At 42.1% G+C, this 21,750-nt stretch overlaps 1 protein-coding gene across 1 annotated transcript in view; it reads left to right on the top strand.

Annotated features, from left to right (window-relative positions):
• bcr (BCR activator of RhoGEF and GTPase) overlaps positions 1-6,931 on the top strand; it is a 170,115-nt gene extending 163,184 nt beyond the window's left edge. The window contains exons 21-23 of the mRNA XM_017725097.2: positions 442-547; positions 2,257-2,419; positions 6,248-6,931. Coding sequence (XP_017580586.1) covers positions 442-547; positions 2,257-2,419; positions 6,248-6,337 — 359 coding nt within the window. The 3' untranslated portion in view covers positions 6,338-6,931. The remainder of the gene's footprint in view (positions 1-441; positions 548-2,256; positions 2,420-6,247) is intronic.
• The last annotated feature ends 14,819 nt before the right edge of the window (positions 6,932-21,750 follow it).

The following is a 21,750-nucleotide window of genomic DNA, read 5'->3' as shown; positions in this document are numbered from 1 at the left end:
AATTCCTAATCTAAATTGGGAAGCAGATGAAATGCTGAAACATGCCCCCAGTCCATTAAAGAGTGGACTAAAATGACCAGGATTCTCAGACTGCTTTAATCTTTACCTCGCAGCATTGATGTTGTTATTAAGGCATTGGACACGCTACCAAGTATTAGAAAAGAATTGATGCATGCGGTTAATTTTGGTCCAGTAGACAGTGTAAGCACTTATTGTTTACACACCATGTTTTACTGGCACACAGATGAAACGGCAAAGAACCTTTAGTGTCAGCACATTTACACTTAAAACCATAAAAATGACCAAGAAATGTTCCAAGAAAAATGTAATGCTTTTTTTTAGTTTGTCAGTGTAAAAATCTATTTATGCACCTGTAAATGTTAAACTCATCTTTTTGGAGTTTCAGAAGGTTTATTTGAACAGCTGTTGATCTCTGTGCAGCCCTTTCAGACAGTGTGGCTAAAGAGAGTTGCATGCTGAACCTGCTGCTGTCTCTGCCTGAGCCCAACCTGGTCACTTTCCTCTTCTTACTGGATCACCTGAAGAGGTGAGGACTCTCGTGACTCCACTTGCCGTTCGCTTCACTTCTTAGGGAAGAAATGTTTGCCATTTTGTCATCAAGCTGGCACTGTGCCTGCAATTTCCAAGAGCCAGTTTTACTAGAAAACTAAATTGAAAATGGAAAATTCAGTGATTCTCTCGTGAGTCAGTTCATCGTGATCTGCGTCGTATCGCACTGGCTAAAAGAAAAAGAACTTTATCTGCATTACTGTTCAATGAATTAAGTTCTTCTTAACCTGGGCCTTCTTTTCATGTTCCCAGTGTTACATTAAAAGTGCACCAGGCTTGATATTCTCATCTTGCCTTAACACAAAGACCTCACGACGGCTAAACATTAAAGGTCCCACATCATGGTGATCCACGTTTTCCTCGCTTTTTTTAAAATAAAAGGGTTTGATGTCGTGTGAAGACTTTGTTTTAAGACATATTCACTTACCAGTCCATTCAATGCATGTATGGAAATTAAGCTACAAATAGAGCCCTTGTTTTGTGATGTCATGAGAAGAGTATTAAAGCAGTAAGCCACGAGAAGCTGCGCGTTACTGTGATTTTATCGCTGTGTTTTTAGGCATGACGCGAAGCCTCAAGTGGCTTATTGCTTTTAAAAAATGACGGCCAACATAAAATATGATAAACTACCCATTTTTTAGTAAATAGTTTAAGTTATTATCAATAATAATTGAGATACATAAGTATTCCGCCGAAAAATGTAGTTCCTTTAGAGTACGGTATTGTTGCCAAGCGACCTTGGACCGCTGAGTGAGGAGAACGTTTGGTCACCCATCACTGTGGACTGCGGTCATTTTATGAACTTTTTCAACTTTTTGTCGTATAACAGTGAACATATGATAACACGGCACTGTTCGGTGCAAGAAACTTTCACTCTGTAAGTACTTTTTGGTCACCACCGCGAGTCTTATTTAGCACCAATTCAGCGGCGTCCCTCTTCTTGTGCTGGGGCTGAGTCTCAAATGGTACCCTGCTCCCTACATGGTGCACTACATAGGAATTTAAATACTGGAGCCTGCAGCCCAGCAGGGCAGGATCCATCTACCTATTCATTCTACAGTTTGCAGTGTACTCTGCCCACTCTCACTGGACTTAAAAGGAGTGTTTCAGTCCAGACTGCTTTTTGAGCGAGACATAGTACAGGGCAGCCAATGAGAACAGACCTCGTTTACATATTACATCAATTTTAAAGGTACAGTAACTAAAAAAGTCTGGTTAATTCTAAGGATGGAATTCGCAAAGTGGTCATTTAAAAATGAACAATGAGTATATTTGGTACATAAAACCACACAAAGGGGGGGGGATTACAAAACAGTGAAAATATAGAATATTTACCCTTTAAATTTTACTTAAACACAAAAAATGCTTCTGAAGGTTTTTTTCTATGTGTGTCTCCAGGCGTCATTCATTCATGTAAGTAGATAAAGTAATACTAGAACTAGTTTCCGAGAATGGATCGGCACACATGGTGCTAAGAATGGAAATAAAAAAGATACAAATTTTATCGTCATTGATAATTAATAAAATAAATCAAATCAGTGAGTCGTCCCATAACTACTAAGAAACAGCCGGTGCATCTTGTCCTGGCATGCATGCTATTTTGAGTCACTCACTACTTCATCGCTCTTTCACACTCCTTTTCTCTTTGCCTCCCTCGTTCTGTCTACTCCCCGATCGTTCTCTCAGGGTTGCGGAAAAGGAAAGCATCAACAAGATGTCTCTTCACAACCTGGCCACTGTTTTTGGGCCGACCCTGCTGCGTCCAGCGGAGAAAGACAGCAAAATTCCTACCAACCCCACGCAGCCCATCACCATGGGCGACAGCTGGTCATTGGAGGTCATGTCACAGGTACTGTCAAAGCTGGACGTGACATTTGGTGACTTTTTTAGAGCAGCCTTGCTCAGGCTGTACAGAAACGAGGGGAGAGGGTCTACACGACCTCTCTCTGAGTCAGATGTCAAATTAAGCTGTCGTGTCTTGCCAACGCTCATGGTTTTCTCACGTGAGTCTCACGTGAGTGTAAAGAAATCTCAAGTTAGTGAATTGCCAACCAAACTATATGTTCAGAACAAACTTGCTTTGCAGCTATTTTATGACATCATATCATAGCATCTTGAGAAGACATTGGCTGAAACGTTGCAGCTCCACCTTTTTTTAATGACTCTAGTACAGGTATGGGAATATGTGAGTGGTATGGAGCAGAAGCAGAATTGTAGGAGTTGTTGAACTCTTTTCTTTAGGAAAAGAAAAGAAAAAAAAAATATATCGTTTATCAAGAATCGTTTAGCCACTGTATAACCTGAAGCATCGCTGCAGTAAGCACATGTGGTGGTTGTTGTTTAGACATTGCTCACACAAATTACAGTGTCATGTCCATATAGTTGTCCCTATAAACTGTGGGCGACTCGTTTATATAAGTACTGAATAAAAGAGGCCCCAGAATTGATCCCTGAGGTACACCAACGCAGCTAATAGCCGGCAACAGTCCTCTATTCATATTAACTCTCTGGATTTCATCGATTTAATAGCATTAGGGATAAAAATTTAACATTGACAACAAGGACCCTGTGATTAAGGGTTTCTTCAAGTCTTGAAAGGTAAGGCCCAAATAACATCCCCTTGTATAATTTAACATTCTCAGAAAAGAGACAGCTGTTTCTGGTAAATAGTTGCTGCATGGGGTGTATTATAAAAGTGCTTGTTTTTTAGATGGATAATAAGTTCTGCTACATGCTTTTGATGCTGTTTGAAACCAGTTCTGAAACCTCGAAATGCATTTTTGCTTGCAACACATCTGCACTAGGTGTTCAGTCTTCAGCTTGGTGAGCAGAACCCAACAATGCAATCATTCCCCAATAATGTAATAGCCGCTAGGGTTATAATTTTGCTCTTGAATTTGATTAAAAATGTAATAAAAAACAGTAATTGAATGCAGTGTCCTAACTGATATTCTAATAAGATTTGTACTGATAATGTAATACGTTATAACATTACTGGAAATTCATTATATTTTCAAGGTGACCGCACGTATCACCTTATTGTTGAGAAGAAGAAAAGATTCCAGTGTTGGACATCTTTTGTTCTGGTCACATTTAACTGATTTTACTGTTCATTAGACATTATTAATTTTTCCAGACTGGGTTATGTTACAGTTTCAACCAAGACCAGCTTGACCAGAAGTCTTAAAAATGGAGCCTCTTTCTGAAAGACTGAACTCTTCTAAGATTTTGGCCCAATCCCGTTTCTTATGTTTGCTCCTACCCCTTGTTTTCAAGTGCCACCTTGGAACTGAGTTACAGGGGTAGTGGTCGAAATCTTCCTCTCTGAAATGGACCCCTCAGATAAAAAGAGCATCACTTCATTAACAGCTACAAGCGCTGATCTGTAGGCGACCCTGCCCGTCTGCAGGGACAGCAGAGGAGGGGAAAGTTCAGCTCCTCACTGCTGGGCTTTAGTTACATTTAGGGATCATACGCCTTCAAAGAGGGGGGGATGTAACATTTATTGTTGCCATCCCTAATTCCTCGATGATATACTATATTGCCAAAAGTATTCGTTTGTCTGGCTTCACACACATATGACCTTGAATGAGATCCCATTCTTAATCCATAGGGTTTAATATGACGTAAGCCCACCCTTTGCAGCTATAACAGCTTCAGCTCTTCTGGGAAGGCTTTTCACAAGGGTTAGGAGTGTGTTTATGGGAATTTTTGACCGCTCTTCAAGAAGAGTATGTGTGAGGTCAGACACTGATGTTGGATGAGAAGGCCTAGCTTGCAGGAAGGGGCCGTCCCCAAACTGTTCCCACAAAGTTGGGAGCTTGAAATTGTCCAAAATCTCTTGGTGCTGAAGTTTAAGAGTTCCTTTCACTGGAACTAAGGGGCCGAGCCCAACTCCTGAAAAACAACCCCACACCATGATCCCCCCTCCACCAAACTTTACACTCGGTGCAATGCAGTCAGACAAGTACCGTCTCCTGGCAACCGCCAAACCCAGACTCGTACATCACATTACCAGACGGACAAGTGTGATTCGTCGCTCCAGAGAACACGTCTCCACTGCTCTAGAGTCCAGTGGCGGCGCTTTACACCACTGCATTCCCCGCTTTGCATTGCACTTGGTGATTATAGGCTTGGATGCAGCTGCTCGGCCATGGAAACCCATTCCATGAAGCTCTCTACGCTGTTCTTGAGCTGATCTGAAGGCCACATGAAGTTTGGAGGTCTGTAGCGATTGACTCTGCAGAAAGTTGGTGACCTCTGCACCCTATGCGCCCCAGAATCAAAAAGAATCAGGACACCCTACCCCTAGATTTAAATGCGTAAATCAGAGGGCTAAGTGGTAGGGGCGAGGGGTGAAATGGGATGGGGCCTAGTCTGATGCTACCCTTGTTCTAGGCTGGGTTGATTCAAAAGCACAAAAGTACTGTAGGGGACCTTTTGTAACTGCTCTTGAAAATATTACATTGTCCATTTTAACAACAAGTTTGAGCAATAATGAATTACTTACAAATATTGAACATTTCCAATAAGATAATAAGTCATAAGATATGGTGAACCCGAAAATGTAATTATATCCCTGTAATGTAATAATGTGTTTTACATTATTGGTAAGTCATTACATGATTGGGTTTTATGACTTTTTAACCAAGTTAAGTACATGTTTTATTGCATTTTAAGGTTTTGTGCATTATTAAGAAATTAATACAGTACTAGGGTTCTACAAGGTGTGCTTGGAGCTGGGTAAGAGCTAAAAAGGGCCGGCTTGGGGTCTTGATTTGAGAACCATGGGTCTACATGCTAATGAATAAGCTGTGGTTAAATTACTGTTGTAAGCAGTGGAACAGGGCATTCACTGATCAAGCATAACATGATGACCACCTCCTCGTTTCTACGCTCACTGTGCAGTTTATCAGCTCCACTTACTGTATAGCTGCACTTTGTAGTTCTACAAATTCATTCTTAGCTCTGCAGTAACACTGACGTGGTGGTGGTGTGTTAGTGTGTGTTGTGCTGGTGCGAGTGGATCAGACACAGCAGTGCTGCTGCAGTTTTTGAAATACCTCAGTGTCACTGCTGGACTGAGAATAGTCCACCAACCAAAAATATCCAGCCAACAGCGTCCTGTGACCACTGATGAAGGTCTAGAGGATGACCAACACAAACTGTGCAGCAGCAGATGAGCTGTCGTCTCTGACTTTACATCTACAAGATGGACCGACAAGGTAGGAGCGTCTAATAGAGCGGACAGTGAGTGGACACAGTGTTTAAAAACTCCAGCAGCACTGCTGTGTCTGATCCACTCAGACCAGCACAACACACACTAACACACTACCACCATATCAGTGTTACTGCAGTGCTGAGAATGATCCACCACCCAAACAGTACTTGCTCTGTGAGGGTCCATGGGGGTCCTGACCACTGAAGAACAGGGTAACAGAGTCTCAGAGAAACTGATGGACTACAGTCTGTAACTCTAGAACTACAAAGTCCAGCTATACAGTAAGTGGAGCTGATAAAGTGGACAGTGAGCGCAGAAACGAGGAGATGGTCATCATGTTGTGCCTGATCAGTGTATAGGCTCACTCACATTCCGGACTACATTTATTGCCTAATATTGTCTAATATGCACTTTTTCTCTATTCAAATTCATTTATTTATTTATTTTCCGCTTTAGGTGCAAGTGTTGTTGTACTTCCTGCAGCTGGAGACCATTCCCACACCAGACAGCAAGAGACAGAGCATCCTCTTTTCCACGGAGGTGTAGACTGGGGGGGGTGGGGGGTGGTGGTGGTGATGGGGTGTCCAGAAGCCTCTCCGACAGCTCTTCGCCCACTGCACCCTGGATTGAGGGAAGAGGGAGAACCCTGCTGGACAGTAGCAGGAATGATTGGGCTCTCTCTTTTGTCCTCCTTACCGGTCACTAGAGGGCACTGCCGCCATGGATGACAATACTAACTCTCTCTCCAGTGTATCCTGACGCAGCTTCGTGTTTTTCTGAACGTTAGTCCTCTGCTCTGCCCCTTCGCTCTTCGGTCAGGAACTGTGTAGACTGTGGGCTTAAGGCCAGTGCTGTATCCTCGTATCCCTTATCCCTTACACAAGCCTTCACTCGGTCAGATCGGCCAGCGACCGTGGACTGCCTCTCTCCGAGTCTACTGCCCCCACACGGCTCGTTTCTTTTTCTTTTATTGTTTTTCCCGTGCTGTGTCTCCGCCACCCCTCCCGCTGCTAGGTGCTACAGCACTGTACTGCGTCTCTGCTGCTGCAGTTCTATAGTGCTCCGTGGCATTGCAGAGTCCGTGTTGATTTCCACTGCTGGTCGTTGCAGCTAAAAATAAAGGAGGCTTGCTTAAATCCAGCTCTTAGGGCTTTTTCTGGTCATTCAATTCAAGTTAGGATATATAAGTTATAAATCTCCATCTGTTGTCAGTGTTGAAGTGGTGACAGCTGAGTCATACAAAGCCTCATCCAAGCAATACCGAAGCAGCCGCGTTAAGGATGACGTGACGAGAGCAGCAAACGTCTAGTCACTTTGCAGCTGGTGTGCACTGGTCAGTGGGAACACTTGGCTTTTTAAAGAGTAAAGAACATTCCCTTACACTGTTCGGATGTAGGAAAAGGAGCGCTGAAATATTTCGCCGTGCTTTCTGAGTCTCTCTGGTTTCTTTTTGATTGTAGTGCAGCTGTTCTGATTCGGCCCCTCACGGCTCTTATAAGCAATAGTTCACCAAGCTTTTGATTTCGGTTTCATTTCTGTTTCACCGTGTGTTATTTTGTGTCCTGCCAACACGTTTTTGTATTTTAGGGCGTCTTGCATAAACATGTATGTACATATTACATTTTTTTTAACTATTTCTTTGGTGATTTCATGATTTTAAAAAATAATAATAATAATTCTCATTGAAATTTCTATGATTATTTATTTTGGGACATTAATAAGGCTGTCTTGTGCTTTTATTTGATATTGGCTTCATCCTTCGTAGTAACGAAGTGTCTAGTAACCTGAGACTGGAGCGACCTTTCACCTACTTTCAGTGTTCGGTTTGATGCTAACTTTGATAATCTTGTCAGTGTAGCCTAGAGAACAGTGTCCTGTCCCTTAAAGTCCACAAGAGGATCCATCCAGTGAAGGACACAGCGTGCCTTAAAGGGAAATTCCACCGATTTTTCTACATTTTTGCCTAAGTGGTTAAGATGCACACAGAGGGGTGTAGAGTGGCGGTGGTAGGAACCAGACGTCTAAAGAGTTTAATGCCTTTAAAAGCCCCCTCACAGAAAATCATGAGACAAAATACAGGATGAATACTCTGCCTGGTGCCTGAGACGTTTTACGATAGTTTAGAGAAAACGTTTTGGAAGTCCATAAATGGCAGAAAGGAGGACAATAAAGAACGTTTTTTTTTTCCCTTCCAATTTTACCACTATTTGGCCAGTATTAGGATAGAGAAACACAGACATGTGTAGATTCACTGGCTATATTTGTGTTTTGCTTTACAGATAATCAATATTTTTTCAGTTAACTCTCTAAAGGCCAGGGCCCAAAGTTTTATTACACACTTCTATAAGCTAAGAAAACCGGTTTGCATTTCAGCCCCTGTTGATATTGAATAGCAGGCCTTATTAAGGTATAAGCCTGGGGTTAAAGGGGAACTTTCCCCTCAATGCTCCATTGTGGTTGGTTAGTGTAGTGGATAACACCTCTGCCTTCCAGGCTGTAGACTGGGGTTCAATCCCCACCTGGGTGAACACCCTACCCTATACCAATAAGAGTCCTTGGGCAAGACTCCCAACACCTCCTTCGCCTCCCTGTGTAACAATAATCTAATTGCAAGTCGCTCTGGATAAGAGCGTCAGCCGAATGCCATAAATATGAATAAATGTAGAGAAACTCAGAGTCAGAATTGTTCACAGTGGTGGTAATAAGCCAGAACACGGCTACATTTGTGTTGTAGACATGGTGACGCCTGGTTCCTATCACCACCACTGTAAAGCAAACCTGAGTGCGTTTCTCCTCAATTAACTGCTTCACATCAAACCTCTATGAATGACCTTGTTTGCATCTCAACCTTAGACAAAAAAAGGGTGGATTTCGGCTTTAAAGCGCTCATACTGGTTTAAACCTGCATGAAGAAGAGTTCGTAGGACAGACTTTGCTGTAAAACTGTCAAATCATTCGTGTCTTTCGTGTCCAGCACCTCTCTGCAGACCACAGCCTCAGCACAGACCTGTGCAGCAGGGTCCATACGGACGTGTAGAAGCCCTGGCGATGTGTTCGTCCTGTTTTCTTCTTTTTTTAGTACTATACTACAGTGCCTCTCTGTCTTTGTGTAAGAAGTTACAGTATGTGTCTAACTCTATATATAGCAGACAGTACATTTCTCTTAAATGTCGTGTCATGACCAAAAGTGAGGACGGCACTCGTTTTTGTCCCCTGGTTTCCTTCAGGTTGCTTTGAAGAGACACATTACGCAGCAGCCACTTTCTGCTGTGCCAGCTAGCGCCCCCTGTCTGTACTCTGTATTCATAGCAGTCAAGTTTTGGTCATACAGGTGAAAATTGATGCTCTTAATTTTTGTTATTTCTAATTAAGGAACTTAATTATGCTTTAGTTACTTTATTTAACATGCAGGCATGTTTATTGATTAAAACATGTTGTTTTGTTTTGATATAAGTTTTGTTTGTGTTTCTTGCTACTGCGCAGAAGGCCGTGTCATGGTTGCGAGTCGGGATGTGTTGGCTGAGACAGAAGTGACAGGGCTTTGTGTTTTACTCTAAAGTACCTGGGTACCGTAAAAGTGCATTCACATGATCTGAATCGTCTGTCTCTTGGTTTGTAACGTTGTCTTGAGGGTCGTTTTGACTGCTGTTCTGTTTCGTTCGCTTAATGAAGATCACCTGTCAGTTTTTTTTACTCCCATCCCACATTCATACGTTCATGTTCTGTTCTGATATGGGATGATTGGAAAATGTATGGCTGCATACAGAGGTGTACTGTACAAGCAACTGGGGAAATTGTATTCTTTGAAATTGTAAAATGTACAAATCAGCATCGATGATTCCTGAACGCTAAACCACCACAGCTGAGAGTCTGCATCTCTTTTGGTGCAGTACTGTGCAAAAGTTAGAGGCTATTTCCAGTCAAGACAGCCACTGCATACGTTACTCAATTTGCAGGACATATAAGAGGTGATCATCCACTGGAAAAAACCAGCAGTTCAATAAAAGGTTTGAAAGCTTCCGAGACAGTGTGGCTCCTAACAACCACCTGGAAGAGCTGGTAGATCAGCAACACTGTCCCCATCAGATAAACAGCACTAAAGCTTTCATCTCTGAGAGAGAGGAGAAGATCAAGCTGCTTCTGATCTGGAAATATCCACACATCCATCCTGCCACTGTGAGAAGACCACTCAGCACTATGGGTCTGAAAGGACGTGTAGCTGTAGAGAAGAACCTCACTGAGAAAAGAAGCAAGAAGTCCAGACCCCAAAATCACTGAATGTGTTTGGATTAAGTGGATCAGCCAAAAGTACAACCAACTTGTGGAGGTGTGGAAAAAAGTCACCTGAAGGTTAAAGAGTGGACACACACACTGATAAGGCCATATGTGAAGTCTTTGGGCTCTTGCTAAATATCTGTTTTCTCCTTTTTTTGAAAATTGAATGCCCTTAATGGCTTAATTTGACTGGAAATGTAAAAAAAACGAAGAGCAGTCTGACTTTTGCCCAGTGCTGGAGCTCAGGAGGAAGCGCAATTAGACGACGCAGGACCTTAAAATTGTGATTATTTCTTTATTTATTGTGCTGTTAGTTGTTAAATGTTAAATGACATATAGAAATAGACTCCGATTGAGGAGAAGGATAACAAATAATTTATTTAAGAAAGGATTGTCTCTTCTCCTGTGTTTTTGGGGAAGCTTTGTTGCCGAATTCAAGCTTCTATTTATCAAAGAGCAATGTACACAATCTGATCTGAAGACATGTCTAGTGTAGAGTTTGTTGGTTTCAGTCCGCTCAGACTCCACGTTACCTGGAGTTGGGGAGTAATCTGTGGTTTTGAGCACGTGTTGAAGCCCCAACACAAGCACGGTTTAACTATCAGCAACTTCAGCCCGTTAGGATGCCACTCCTGAACTGTAGTACGGAACATTTCTATTTGGTTTTGTAACTGTAGGATGTTGCATAATATCACAAATAATAATTTCCGCATATCCAGAAACTGTTTGCAAGACATTTTGAAAGATTTTATTTCACAGGCAACTGTCAGGTCTCTATACGTTATCCTCGTTTGCGTTAAATGCTTGAACTTTGAGGATAATTATGGAGATTTTTTGGACAAGTGCTGGGGTGCGAATGTCTCCTGCATTATTGACCTTGATCTTTCTTGCTGATGTGCTGGTGTTCTGGATATAGAGCTGTAAAAAAAGGGATACTGCACTCTGAAGACCCAGTTTGGAAGGCATTTGCAGCCTCTGTTTGTACACAAATAATAAATAAAACCTCCTTTATCTATGTAATTACTGTCTTACTGTGTCCGAAATCTGTTGAAATTGGGACCTTGCCTAATTTCTGTGTTGTATTTCTCTAATTATAATGCCGATCAGGGAGTCTCAGTTCCTCTTTATGTCCACATGAGGTCAGAAGTGTCTCAGTTGGGGTCAGAGCTGAGCAAACTCACACATGCAGGCAATCAAATGCTTTTCTAAGCAGAAAGAAATATAAATCTGTAAAAGCAAACGTTAGGTCTGCCTGAGAAATGCCAGCTTGTTTATTGCTGCTTATTTCCATAAAGCTTATATATTTGAAAACGTCTGTGTCCACTGAGACTTACTGTGATGCTGTGTGACCATTTTAAGTAGCAACTCCAGCCGTTTTTCAAATGGTAATAATTTTTCATACTTGAAAATTAAAGTGGGGTTTGGTGTGAAGTCGTTCACTGTAGAGAAACCCAGTCGGATTTCTTTACAGTGGTGGTGATAGGAACCAGGCGTCACAATGTCTACAACACAAATAGAGACATTTTATTTATTGCACTATCAGTGTTGTTTACAGTGTTCTACCAGTGAACCTACATGAGCTTCAAATGATAAAATAGCGGTGAATCATAATAAAAATACATTTTCTTTAGGGACTATTTTGCCTCATAACGCCCTACGCGTAGCCCTCCGCCATGAATGGATTTGACAAAATGTATTTTAAGCCACAGCATTATGTCTAAACGACTGTCAAACAACATATCAGCCTTCAGGCAGTGCGTTCTTAACCATGAGGTAAGTTTCGGAGGCGTTGAAATTCCCCAGACGTCTGGTTCCTATCACCACCACTGTGAACAATTCTGACTTAACAGAGCTTTTCACACCGCACACCATAAATGTGTTTACATATTAATCGTTTAATTATGCAGATATTTTTAAAGAGAAAAAAATAGTGTTTTTTTTTTTTAACAGGAGCAGAAATGCCTTCTCTTTCTAATAAAGCTGAAAGTCTAATCCAGGTACACACAAAAACAGTACTGTACAAAAGTCTTATGTATCTGAGCACATGATGCATAAAGCCACCTCTCTAGCCAGAACGTGTTTACATGTTCAAAAAATAACACTAACATTTGAATAAATACAAATGATCAAACAATCCATGTGATTTGACGTGCATCGGTTAGCTATTAGAGGCGGCTTGGCGGCACAGCGCTGTCTCCTCACAGCGAGGAGGGCCTGGGTTCGATTCCCCGGCCGGGTGACCAGGGTCCTTTCTGTGTGGAGTTTGCATGTTCTCCCTGCGTCTGCGTGGGCTTCTCCGGTTTTGTCCCACAGTCCAAAGATATGCAGTCAGGCCGACTGGACACGCTACATTGCCCCTAGATGTGAATGTGTGTGTGTGGGAGTGAATGTATATGTCTGCCCTGCAGTGGACTGGAGACCTGTCCAGGGCTGTCCCAGTTACAGCTGGGATAGGCTCCAGTGACCCAGAAGGATAAGTGGCTTAGAAGATATGTGTGTTAGCCTTTAGCTTAGCCATTTCCAAAGCTCTTCTCAAGGAAGTCCAATTGCCATCCAGTGCCCAGTGTATCTAACCAGTCCTTCGTTAAATTAAATCAAGTGTTCTATAAAGCAAGTAGATGTCTAGCTAACCAGCTCGTAATATTCGACTGCAGTCAATGCCAATTGTATGATTTTGTGGTAAGTTTATGTTTTGAAATGTAGGGGAAAAATAAGTTGTGTATACAATAAGCGTTCTCTCATCGGCCAAGAGGGTGGGAAGGTTGGACAACCTTCTGGTGGGCCAAATCAAACTTCCTTTGGGCCTCGCACCGGGCAGCCTTGTTCTATACCAATTACAGCTTTTTCCTAGAGCGATGTAGGAACATTTCAAGTATGAAGAGTCACTACAGCTTCCTACAGCTTCGTTTAAGGGATTTATTTTTGGTGTGCGGCAACTTTGGCATCTGTCACAAGCTGTGCATTGGGACTGGACTCAGATAAGGACCTGGGGCCTCCTAGCCTGTTCTTAAGGGCATAGAGGGCAGGCGGATGGATGGCCGGATGGACGAAGGGTGGATTGCAAGTGCCAATCTGTGGGTGCCTGTGGAGAGAGGAGGATGTGTCCTTCGAGCCGTGTTGCTCTCTGATTACTCCAGCACTTGGTTCTATCTCTGCGTCCCGGCTGGAGCTCCTCCCTCAGCCACGGCCGGCATGTTCTGACCGTTAGAGCCTGAAGAAGGCCAGATAAGCCTATCACTGCTCCATCAGAGACCAGCCTGTTCCCAGAGGCCTGGACCCTCCAGATTTCACTGTTGTGCTTGTGTCTGGCCCTCTCTCTCTCTCTCTCTCTCTCTGTCTACAAGTTTTGTCTGAAAAGCTTCTGACTCTTCTGCCCCGCGCCATTCGTGCTGTTCTCGTTTCCTGTCGTCAGACCATCAGGCTCTAGAAATGCATGACTGTTTGTTTTACCACGAACACACAGCCTTCAGTGATCTCAGCAACTGTGTGCTGTGTAATACGTGTCAATCACGTAATATCAACCATGTAACACCCTGCTGAACGCAAGCCCATACGTTTCCTGTGTCCAGAAAAAGACAAAAGAAACTGCGTCTGAGCCCAAACTCACGCACTGTTTGGCTCTCAGTAGCTTACACTGGTCTAATTACTGGCATTATTGCCTACAAATTATAATAATAACAATAATAATGTTTCAAGTGTCAAATCTGAGTCGCCCAAAGCTTCACTTCAAATAACATGATACTTTACTAGGAGGTAGTAAAGCAAGTTTGCTTATTTTTGAACAAACTGAGTTGCTTAAGCAAAAGCTTCATATAAACGTCAGAATGTTTGTACTGCTTTGCCCAAGAATGAACAGTTTACAATCAATTTAAAGACGTGAAATGAATGAATTTACTTTAAAAAAAAAACGTTCCAACATTTTTCCCAAGGTAAACTCAATATTTAAAGTTTACAGTGTTCTTTTAAAGGGACATTCCGTCCATTTTCCAAAATTTCCTTAGTGACAACAGTGTTGAAGTATTTAATTCCCCTTCACAGCAACCTCACATAGTGTTTTTATGTGGAACAGTTGATGCCTGAGACATTAGTTGATGATTGATCTAGTTTTCAGGTAAGATTTTGGCCTAAAACATTTTTTTAAACCCATTCGTGGCAGAGTGGTACATGTAGGATGTTATTAACCAAAGAACAAAATATTTCTTTGATATATTTTTTAAATATTTCATTATTACAAACATTACATGTTAAAACCCAGAAGTTGGTGGGTTTGAATAACAAATAGAATGGGTCCAAAGCATATTTGTTTACATCTCAATGACTGATTCATGCAGAAAATTTGAAATAGTAAAACAAGTATCTCACAAAAGTGAGCGCACCCCTCACATTTCTGCAAATATCTTATGATATCTTTTCATGGGACGATAGAAAATGATATTATAGACACTATAGAAATGAAACTTGGATATAACTTAAAGTGGTGCAGCTTGTATAGCAGTGCAGATTTACTGCCCTCTGAAAAGAACACCACACAGACGTTAACGTCTAAATAGCTGGCAGCACAAGTGAGTCCACCTCACAGTGAACGTGTCCAAATTGTGCCCAAAGGGTCACTATTTTGTGTGACCATCATTATTATCTAGAAAGACCTGAACCCTCTTAGGCATGGAATTCACCAGAGCTGCACAGGTTGCTACTCGAATCCTCTTCCACTCCTCCATCACGGCATCACGGAGCTGGTGGATGTTAGACGCCTTGCACTTCTCCTCCTTCCGCTTGAGGATGCCCCACAGGTGCTCCATTGGGTTCAGGTGTGGAGACATACTTGGCCAGTCCATCACGTTTACCTTCAGAAAGGCGGTTGTTATCTTGGAGGTGTTTGGGATTGTTATCGTGTTGGAAAACTGCCATGCGGTGCAGTTCCCGAAGGGAGGGGATCACGCTCTGCTTCAGAAGGTCACAGCACATGTTGGAATTCATGTTTCCCTCATTGAACTGCCGCTTCCCAGTGCCTACAGCACTCATGCAGCCCCAGACCGTGATGCTACCACCACCATGCTTGACCGTAGGCAACAGACAGTTGCCTTGGTACTTCTCACCAGGGTGCCACCACACATGCTGGACACCATCTGAGCCAAACAAGTTTATCTTGGTCTCATCAGACCACAGGACATGGTTGAAGTTATCCATGTTCTTGGCCTGCTTATCTTCAGCAAACTGTTTCCGGGCTTTCTTGTGCGTCAGCTTCAGAAGAGGCGTCCTTCTGGGACGATGGCCATGCAGACTGAGTTGATGCATTGTGCGGCGTGTGGTCTGAGCACTGACAGGCTGACTTCCCACTTCTTCAACCTCTGCAGCAATGCTGGCAGCACTCATGCATCTATTCTTTGAAGCCAACCTCTGGATATGACGCTGAACGTGTGGACTCAACTTCTTCGGTCGACCCTGGCGAGGCCTGTTCCAAGTGGAACCTGTCCTGTAAAACCGCTGTATGACCTTAGCCACCATGCTATAGCTCAGTTTCAGGGTGTTAGTCTTCTTATAGCCTAGGCGTCTTTGTGGAGAGCAACAATTCTACTTCTCACATCCTCAGAGATTCTTTGCCATGAGGTGTCATGTTGAATGTCCAGTGGTCAGTGTGAGTGAATTGTACCCAAAACACCAAATTTAACAGCCCTGCTCCCCATTCACACCTGGAACCCTGTAACTCTAACGAGTCACACGACACCAGGGAGGGACGATGACACAACTGGGCACAATTTGGACACATTCACTGTGAGGTGGACTCACTTGTGCTGCCAGCTATTTAGACGTTAACGTCTGTGTGTTGTTCTTTTCAGAGGCCAGTAAATCTGCACTGCTATACAAGCTGCACACTGACCACTTTAAGTTATATCCATGTTTTATTTCTATAGTGTCGTCCCATGAAAAGATATAATGAAATATTTGCGGAAATGTGAGGGGAGGGGTGCACTCACTTTTGTGAGATACTGTAGGTGCAGTTCCCCTTTGTAAATGTATTGCAACTTAATAATCGTCCCAGTGGATTTAAATGATGATTGTCTTTTATCTCCACAGCACTAAGTAATCCGTGTGTCTCTGGTCCTGCAGAGCGATCACTGTGCTGGCTTTAGGAGGCTTTCTCTCTCTGTGGCTTCTCTCCATCGCCCATAAAACTCGATGACAGACGCTTTGTATGGGATCAGTAGGCCTCAGCTGTGTAGAGAGGAGTTCTAAAGTGCACAAGACCTAAATTGCTGTCACTTATCAACCAGCCGCTAAGTTGTCATATGTGCGACTGTATGAACAGGCAAAAACGCACGATATGTAAATGATATTGCTGCACGTTTTGGGCCTTGATGCAAAAGCATCAAAGTAAGCAGGTCATAATTGTGAGGAAAATATATGTAAGGGACTTTTTGGTCCTTATTGTTTCTGTATTCATGTTTGCCAGAGTTTTAATCGTCAGAAATAGCTTCAGGCAATGCCAACAGTGTGACTAACTGGCATTTTACCAAGACATGCCAGCACAGCATCCAGCCAATAAATGTTTGAGAAGAGGAGATTTTCATTTTGAAGTAATTAAAACATCATTTCATTAAACTGTAACGCAAAGTGTAATTTAACCCCTTAAACAGGCCAAAGTTGGTCTGTGGCATTCAGGCCATAAATGTCAAAACTGGGTCAAACATATTTCTGCAGTAGTGCTAATTTCTGCTAGCGCCCCTGTGGGATTCTAGTGGTATATTAGCGCTGAGTTAGCATCGATCCATACGAACATTTCATGCGTATTGGGCTAAAAAATTAGCCCCACCCATTATAAACCACGACATGATTGATTGATTGGTTCCACTCACTGTCAGTTTCTAGTTATGTTGAAGGTTAGGCCTTCAGTTCAGCTCCTGTAGTCCTAACCAGTGGGAGAGCTTGTTAGACTCTATCTCCGCAGATACCACAGAGAAAGCGATCCTGATTGATCCTCCAATCAGGATATATATATATACATTTCACTGTGAATATGTGTGTGTGTGTGTGTGTGTGTGTGTGTGTGTGTGTGTGTGTTTTCCTTCAAATAGCATTTTGTTTGGCAACAAACTACAATGCAATGTTAATAAAATCATGTTTGAAAACTGGACTCTTTGTCCATTTCATTAGACCCACTGACCATATAGGTGGACTTTCTAGTTCTACAGTCACAGACTGTAGCCCATCTACCACCACGACAGTGTCACTGCAGTGCTGAGAATGATCCATCACTCAAAAACAGTGGCAGTCCTGTGAGGGTCCTCACTATTAACGAGTGGGGTTTCATTTTCACCATTAATGAATGGGCTTCAGAAACAGATGCTCTGTAATTGCAGGACTACAAAGTGCACCTACCGGGTAAGTTTACCTGCTCAAATGGACAGTGAGTGTAGAAACAAGGTAGATGCACCTAATAAAGTAGTCAGTCAGCATTAAAAACAAGCGTTTTCACGTTGTTTCGTCTTTTTGTCTCTCGGCCCACCACAAACATTTTACTTCGGCTCCCCGAGACGAACATCTGGGGCACACCTGCCTTGAACTCGACATGTTGGCAGGTCCAGACTTCAGTTGCTCAGGCTATTAACTACATGAATTATGTACTAATTTCATAGCGGTTACTGGATAATTCACAGCACATACTGAATAATAAGCTCATACAGTTTAAAGCGGTTGAAGTGATTGGTGTGTGTGTCCAGGCTGGGCTGCCCACCAGGCTTGTAGACAGTTCAGTGGCAGTTTTTTTTGAAGGTAAGTATTTTCATCTTTGATAGTCCTTGTTGTGATAAGGACTCAGCCTTGCTCCACTGCCTGCAACTAAATACACCCATTCAGCAGGACCTCGGGCAGGCTGGTTTGCATATGGCTCATTTGCTAAACAAATCTCTCTCTCTCTCTCTCTCTCTCTCTCTTTCTCTCTCTCTCTCTCTCTCTCTCTCTCTCTCTCTCTCGCTCTCGTAACCCCCTCCATGTAGCCGCACGAATGCGCATTCCTGCTGAATGTTACTCTTTCAGTCAAATGAATGTGTTTGAGTGATGAGGTGTCAGTGCAGTTTGTAAAATCAGTTATAATCAATGCACATTGACATTGTACAAATGAGGTGTACGGTAGATTATACAGATGTTTCTATGTTGCACACCCTCTTCTCCTTTAACACCTCTTGGCAGGTATCAAGTGCACTGCCACTGAATTAAAAAAAGCCCCGTTTTTCCTTATCGGCCCTGTTTTCGCCCATGCATGCAAAAGGAGTTCTTTGACTGGTAACAATGGTGCAACCGTTTTTAAAGGTATGTAGAGAAAAGCCATTTAACCATACAAGAACTATTCAAGTTCGAGACGAGTCATGGGTCTGTACATCACTAGTGCCTTTACTAAAGAACCTATAAAGAACATGAAGAAGTCTGTATGTTTGGAATCAACGTTTTCGTTGGTGTAAAAGCTGGTTTCAGATAAACGTGTCAGGTGAATTCAACATACTAGTTATTTGCATCTCCACAGGTTTGAAATAATTAGTAGGAAGCTGTAAAAAATGAACTGAAGGGCTGCATTCATAAGACTCCACAACACCTTCATAAGCACTTCATAGCCACTGACAAACCTATAATCAGTCATAATGCTTACTGGGGTGAAAACTTTCAAAAGCAGCCTTTGTGACAACTTATGCTTGTTTTGGTACCACTTTACTGTAGGGTTTTGTTCATAAGGCTACATGACACATACATAAGCTCATCGTGACAGCTGACATAACCCTACATATATGTTTATAAAGGCTTATTCCAATAGGCGCCATTTGTCATAAAGACTACTTTAGCATACTTTGATCAAAACTGGCAAATGTAAATTTTAGCGAATGATGCCTGTTGGAATGCGCATTTATAAACAGTTATAGAGGGTTATGTCAATTGTCATGATAAGCTTATTTTGGATGTCATAAGGCCTTACGGCCAGTGCCCTACAGTAACATGTTACCCTTATTTTTAATAAGCCTTTATAAAAGTTTATGTAAATTGTCATGAATGCAGCCCTCCAGTTACCGAAATGTGAAGTGGGCCCTGAATTATTTTTAAATTATTGAGAAAGCTGTAAAATATTAAGAATAAAGTTACAATAATTCGGCATATTTCAAAAGTTATGATTAAATTGTGAGGAAGGTAACAGAAAATAACTGTAAATAGATAGTAAAAGTATAAAAAAGCAGCGCTCCCCAAAATGTGGCCCTTTTGGGATGTCTGATTGGCCCAAAGAGAGAACAAACATATTCAATTTATGCATGAATTGCAATTTGTTTAGTGCAAGATATTCCAAAATCGCACGTGTTGTAAATCTGAACTTACATAACGAAGTTGGTGACAAATTAAAGTGCCCCCTTTCAGCTTTGATCTAGTGCGTAAACATTGTTGGACTTTCAAAATGTCCCATTTATTCCCCAATCCATGAAACCTGAACCGCACAAAGCGTCCACCAGAGTTTGGAACTACAGTAAACGAGGTAAGTAATCCTTGAAATATGAATTAACTGCCTGAAATATTGAATAAAACATCTGAAAATGTTTTTAATATCTTTAGAGTAGCTTTAATGTCATGTAGATTTAAATCTGCATTGTAAACGTTACTCCTGTGAAGCAGTGCTGTGTCTGTGGTGTAAGAAAACTCATGAATGTGAGGTTTTTTCTCGAGGTTAGTTTGTAAAGATCTGCTGCAATAATAATAATAATAATAGTAGTAATAATAATAATAGTAATAGTATAGTAATAATAATAGTAATAATAAAGCTGTGGTAAGACAGCCACCCCCCCACAACACACACACACACACACACACACACACACACACAAGGAAGTAAAGCACAGGTTCATGCTGTTAGGCCCTTTATTTCCCCTCCTTGCCCCCAGGCCTAAATTCACTCCACCTCCACTGACTCATCGTTCAGATCCTGTTTGCTCCAGCCCCGCTCGTCACCTGCTCCTGCTCCTGATTGGCTGTCTGTGCAGGATTCTGATTTGATCTGCGTTCTCACACCAGGATGCAGCCCTAACTGTCTTGTTGCGGACCCTGCTGCCAGGGTAATGTATAAACAGTCATTTGCATGGGCACCACAGATTTTGTTTACCAACTCTGCCAAAGTACAGACACTGTCGGCTTCCACCTGCATATGGACACTGATTTCTCCGCTCCTCTGATTCCGCTGCCCCTTGTGTCAGAGCCTGTTTTTGAGCTGAGCGTGAGGTGGCTACAGAAAGCTCATGTAACTGTTGCCTAAATTAGATCGGTAAACTTTAGTTGATCCTCTGAGTTGGTACGAAACTTTTTGATTTACTGTTTGAAGCGAGTCTTAAAACTTTCAGTTCAGTGAACATTGCATAGTGAGTTAACCTAACAGCCGTGAAAGGGCCCTACATATTCCAAATTAATGTACCAAAATATCATAATTAATATTTTACAACCTCTCTCTATCCCTTAGAATGAACCCCTTAAAATCTCAGCATTATTATATACAGTACTAAGGCTTATTATTCAGCAACTGCAGGGGCTTCAGTGTAAACTGGCTGAGCTATTCTCAGGTTATTGAAGCGTGTAATAAAACTTTGGGCCTGCTGTCAGGCTTTGGCCTCCCTGTGGGGTTAAACAGGCCATTTTTATTGCTGTCTTTAAGACTGATGTTTCGCTGTTGTCAGAAGAAAACCTCGTATCTCCACTTTACAGCAGAAGGGAAAAAACCTACTTTACTTTTAATGTAAGTCAATGGAACCAGACTTTTTCTAAGTCATACTGGGCCGTTTCTTTTAGCCCACTCACCATGAAATTCACACACAATGTAAAGTGTAACCGGTATATGTTAATCCACTCCAACCAGGCTGTTTTTACTGTATTTAACGTTCTACATATGGACTGTGTGGACTGGCAGTAGATTTTGAAACTTAAATCTGAAAAATGCACATACCTCTCCACCATAAAAGTATTTTTAAAAAATGCATTTTAGGCCAAAATCATCTCAAAAATATCACAATGTCTCAGAAGTCAGGTAGTGTATTCACAACCCTCAACTTTTCCGTGAGGGAGCTTTTTACATTTATTATTAAACCCTTCAGACGTCTGGTTCCTATCACCACCACTGTGAACCATTCTGACTCTAATTTTCTCGAGAATGAACGACTTTAGGTACATCTTATTCATTTCGGCAGAAATTTAGAAAAAATCTATGAGATTCCCCTTTAAATTCCCTCTTAAAATCCCAGTCTGATTACACACTAAGGCTCATTACTCAGTAACCACAGGGACCTCAGTGCAAACTGGATCAGCTGTTCTTAGGTTATTCAAGTGTGTGATAAAACCTTGGGCCTGCAGGCGAACCCTGGCCATTTAGAGGGTCAGCTGACCAAATGTTGCTACACATACTGGCTTTCTTATTACATCTGTAACTCGTTTATTGTGAAGAAGATCGCAGCTCAATGCTGTCGACTGGGGCAAAATCCATTATGAACATCAATGTAGATTAGTAAATAGAAAAAAAACAGTCCACTTAATTACATCATCCCATGTTAAGCGTATGATGTCAAATTACGTGTTTTTGTGAGATGAAAATGAACAAAATCATCTACAGGGAACAAACCTAAACATGGTGTTTTTGTGCAAATGGTGCCGCCGCATACTGGAAAAAACACACA

The sequence above is a fragment of the Pygocentrus nattereri genome, chromosome 16, assembly GCF_015220715.1.
Source record: "Pygocentrus nattereri isolate fPygNat1 chromosome 16, fPygNat1.pri, whole genome shotgun sequence".
Taxonomy (NCBI): domain Eukaryota; kingdom Metazoa; phylum Chordata; class Actinopteri; order Characiformes; family Serrasalmidae; genus Pygocentrus; species Pygocentrus nattereri.
Note: the sequence above shows the minus strand (reverse complement) of the source record. Positions and strands in the feature narration are given on the sequence as shown.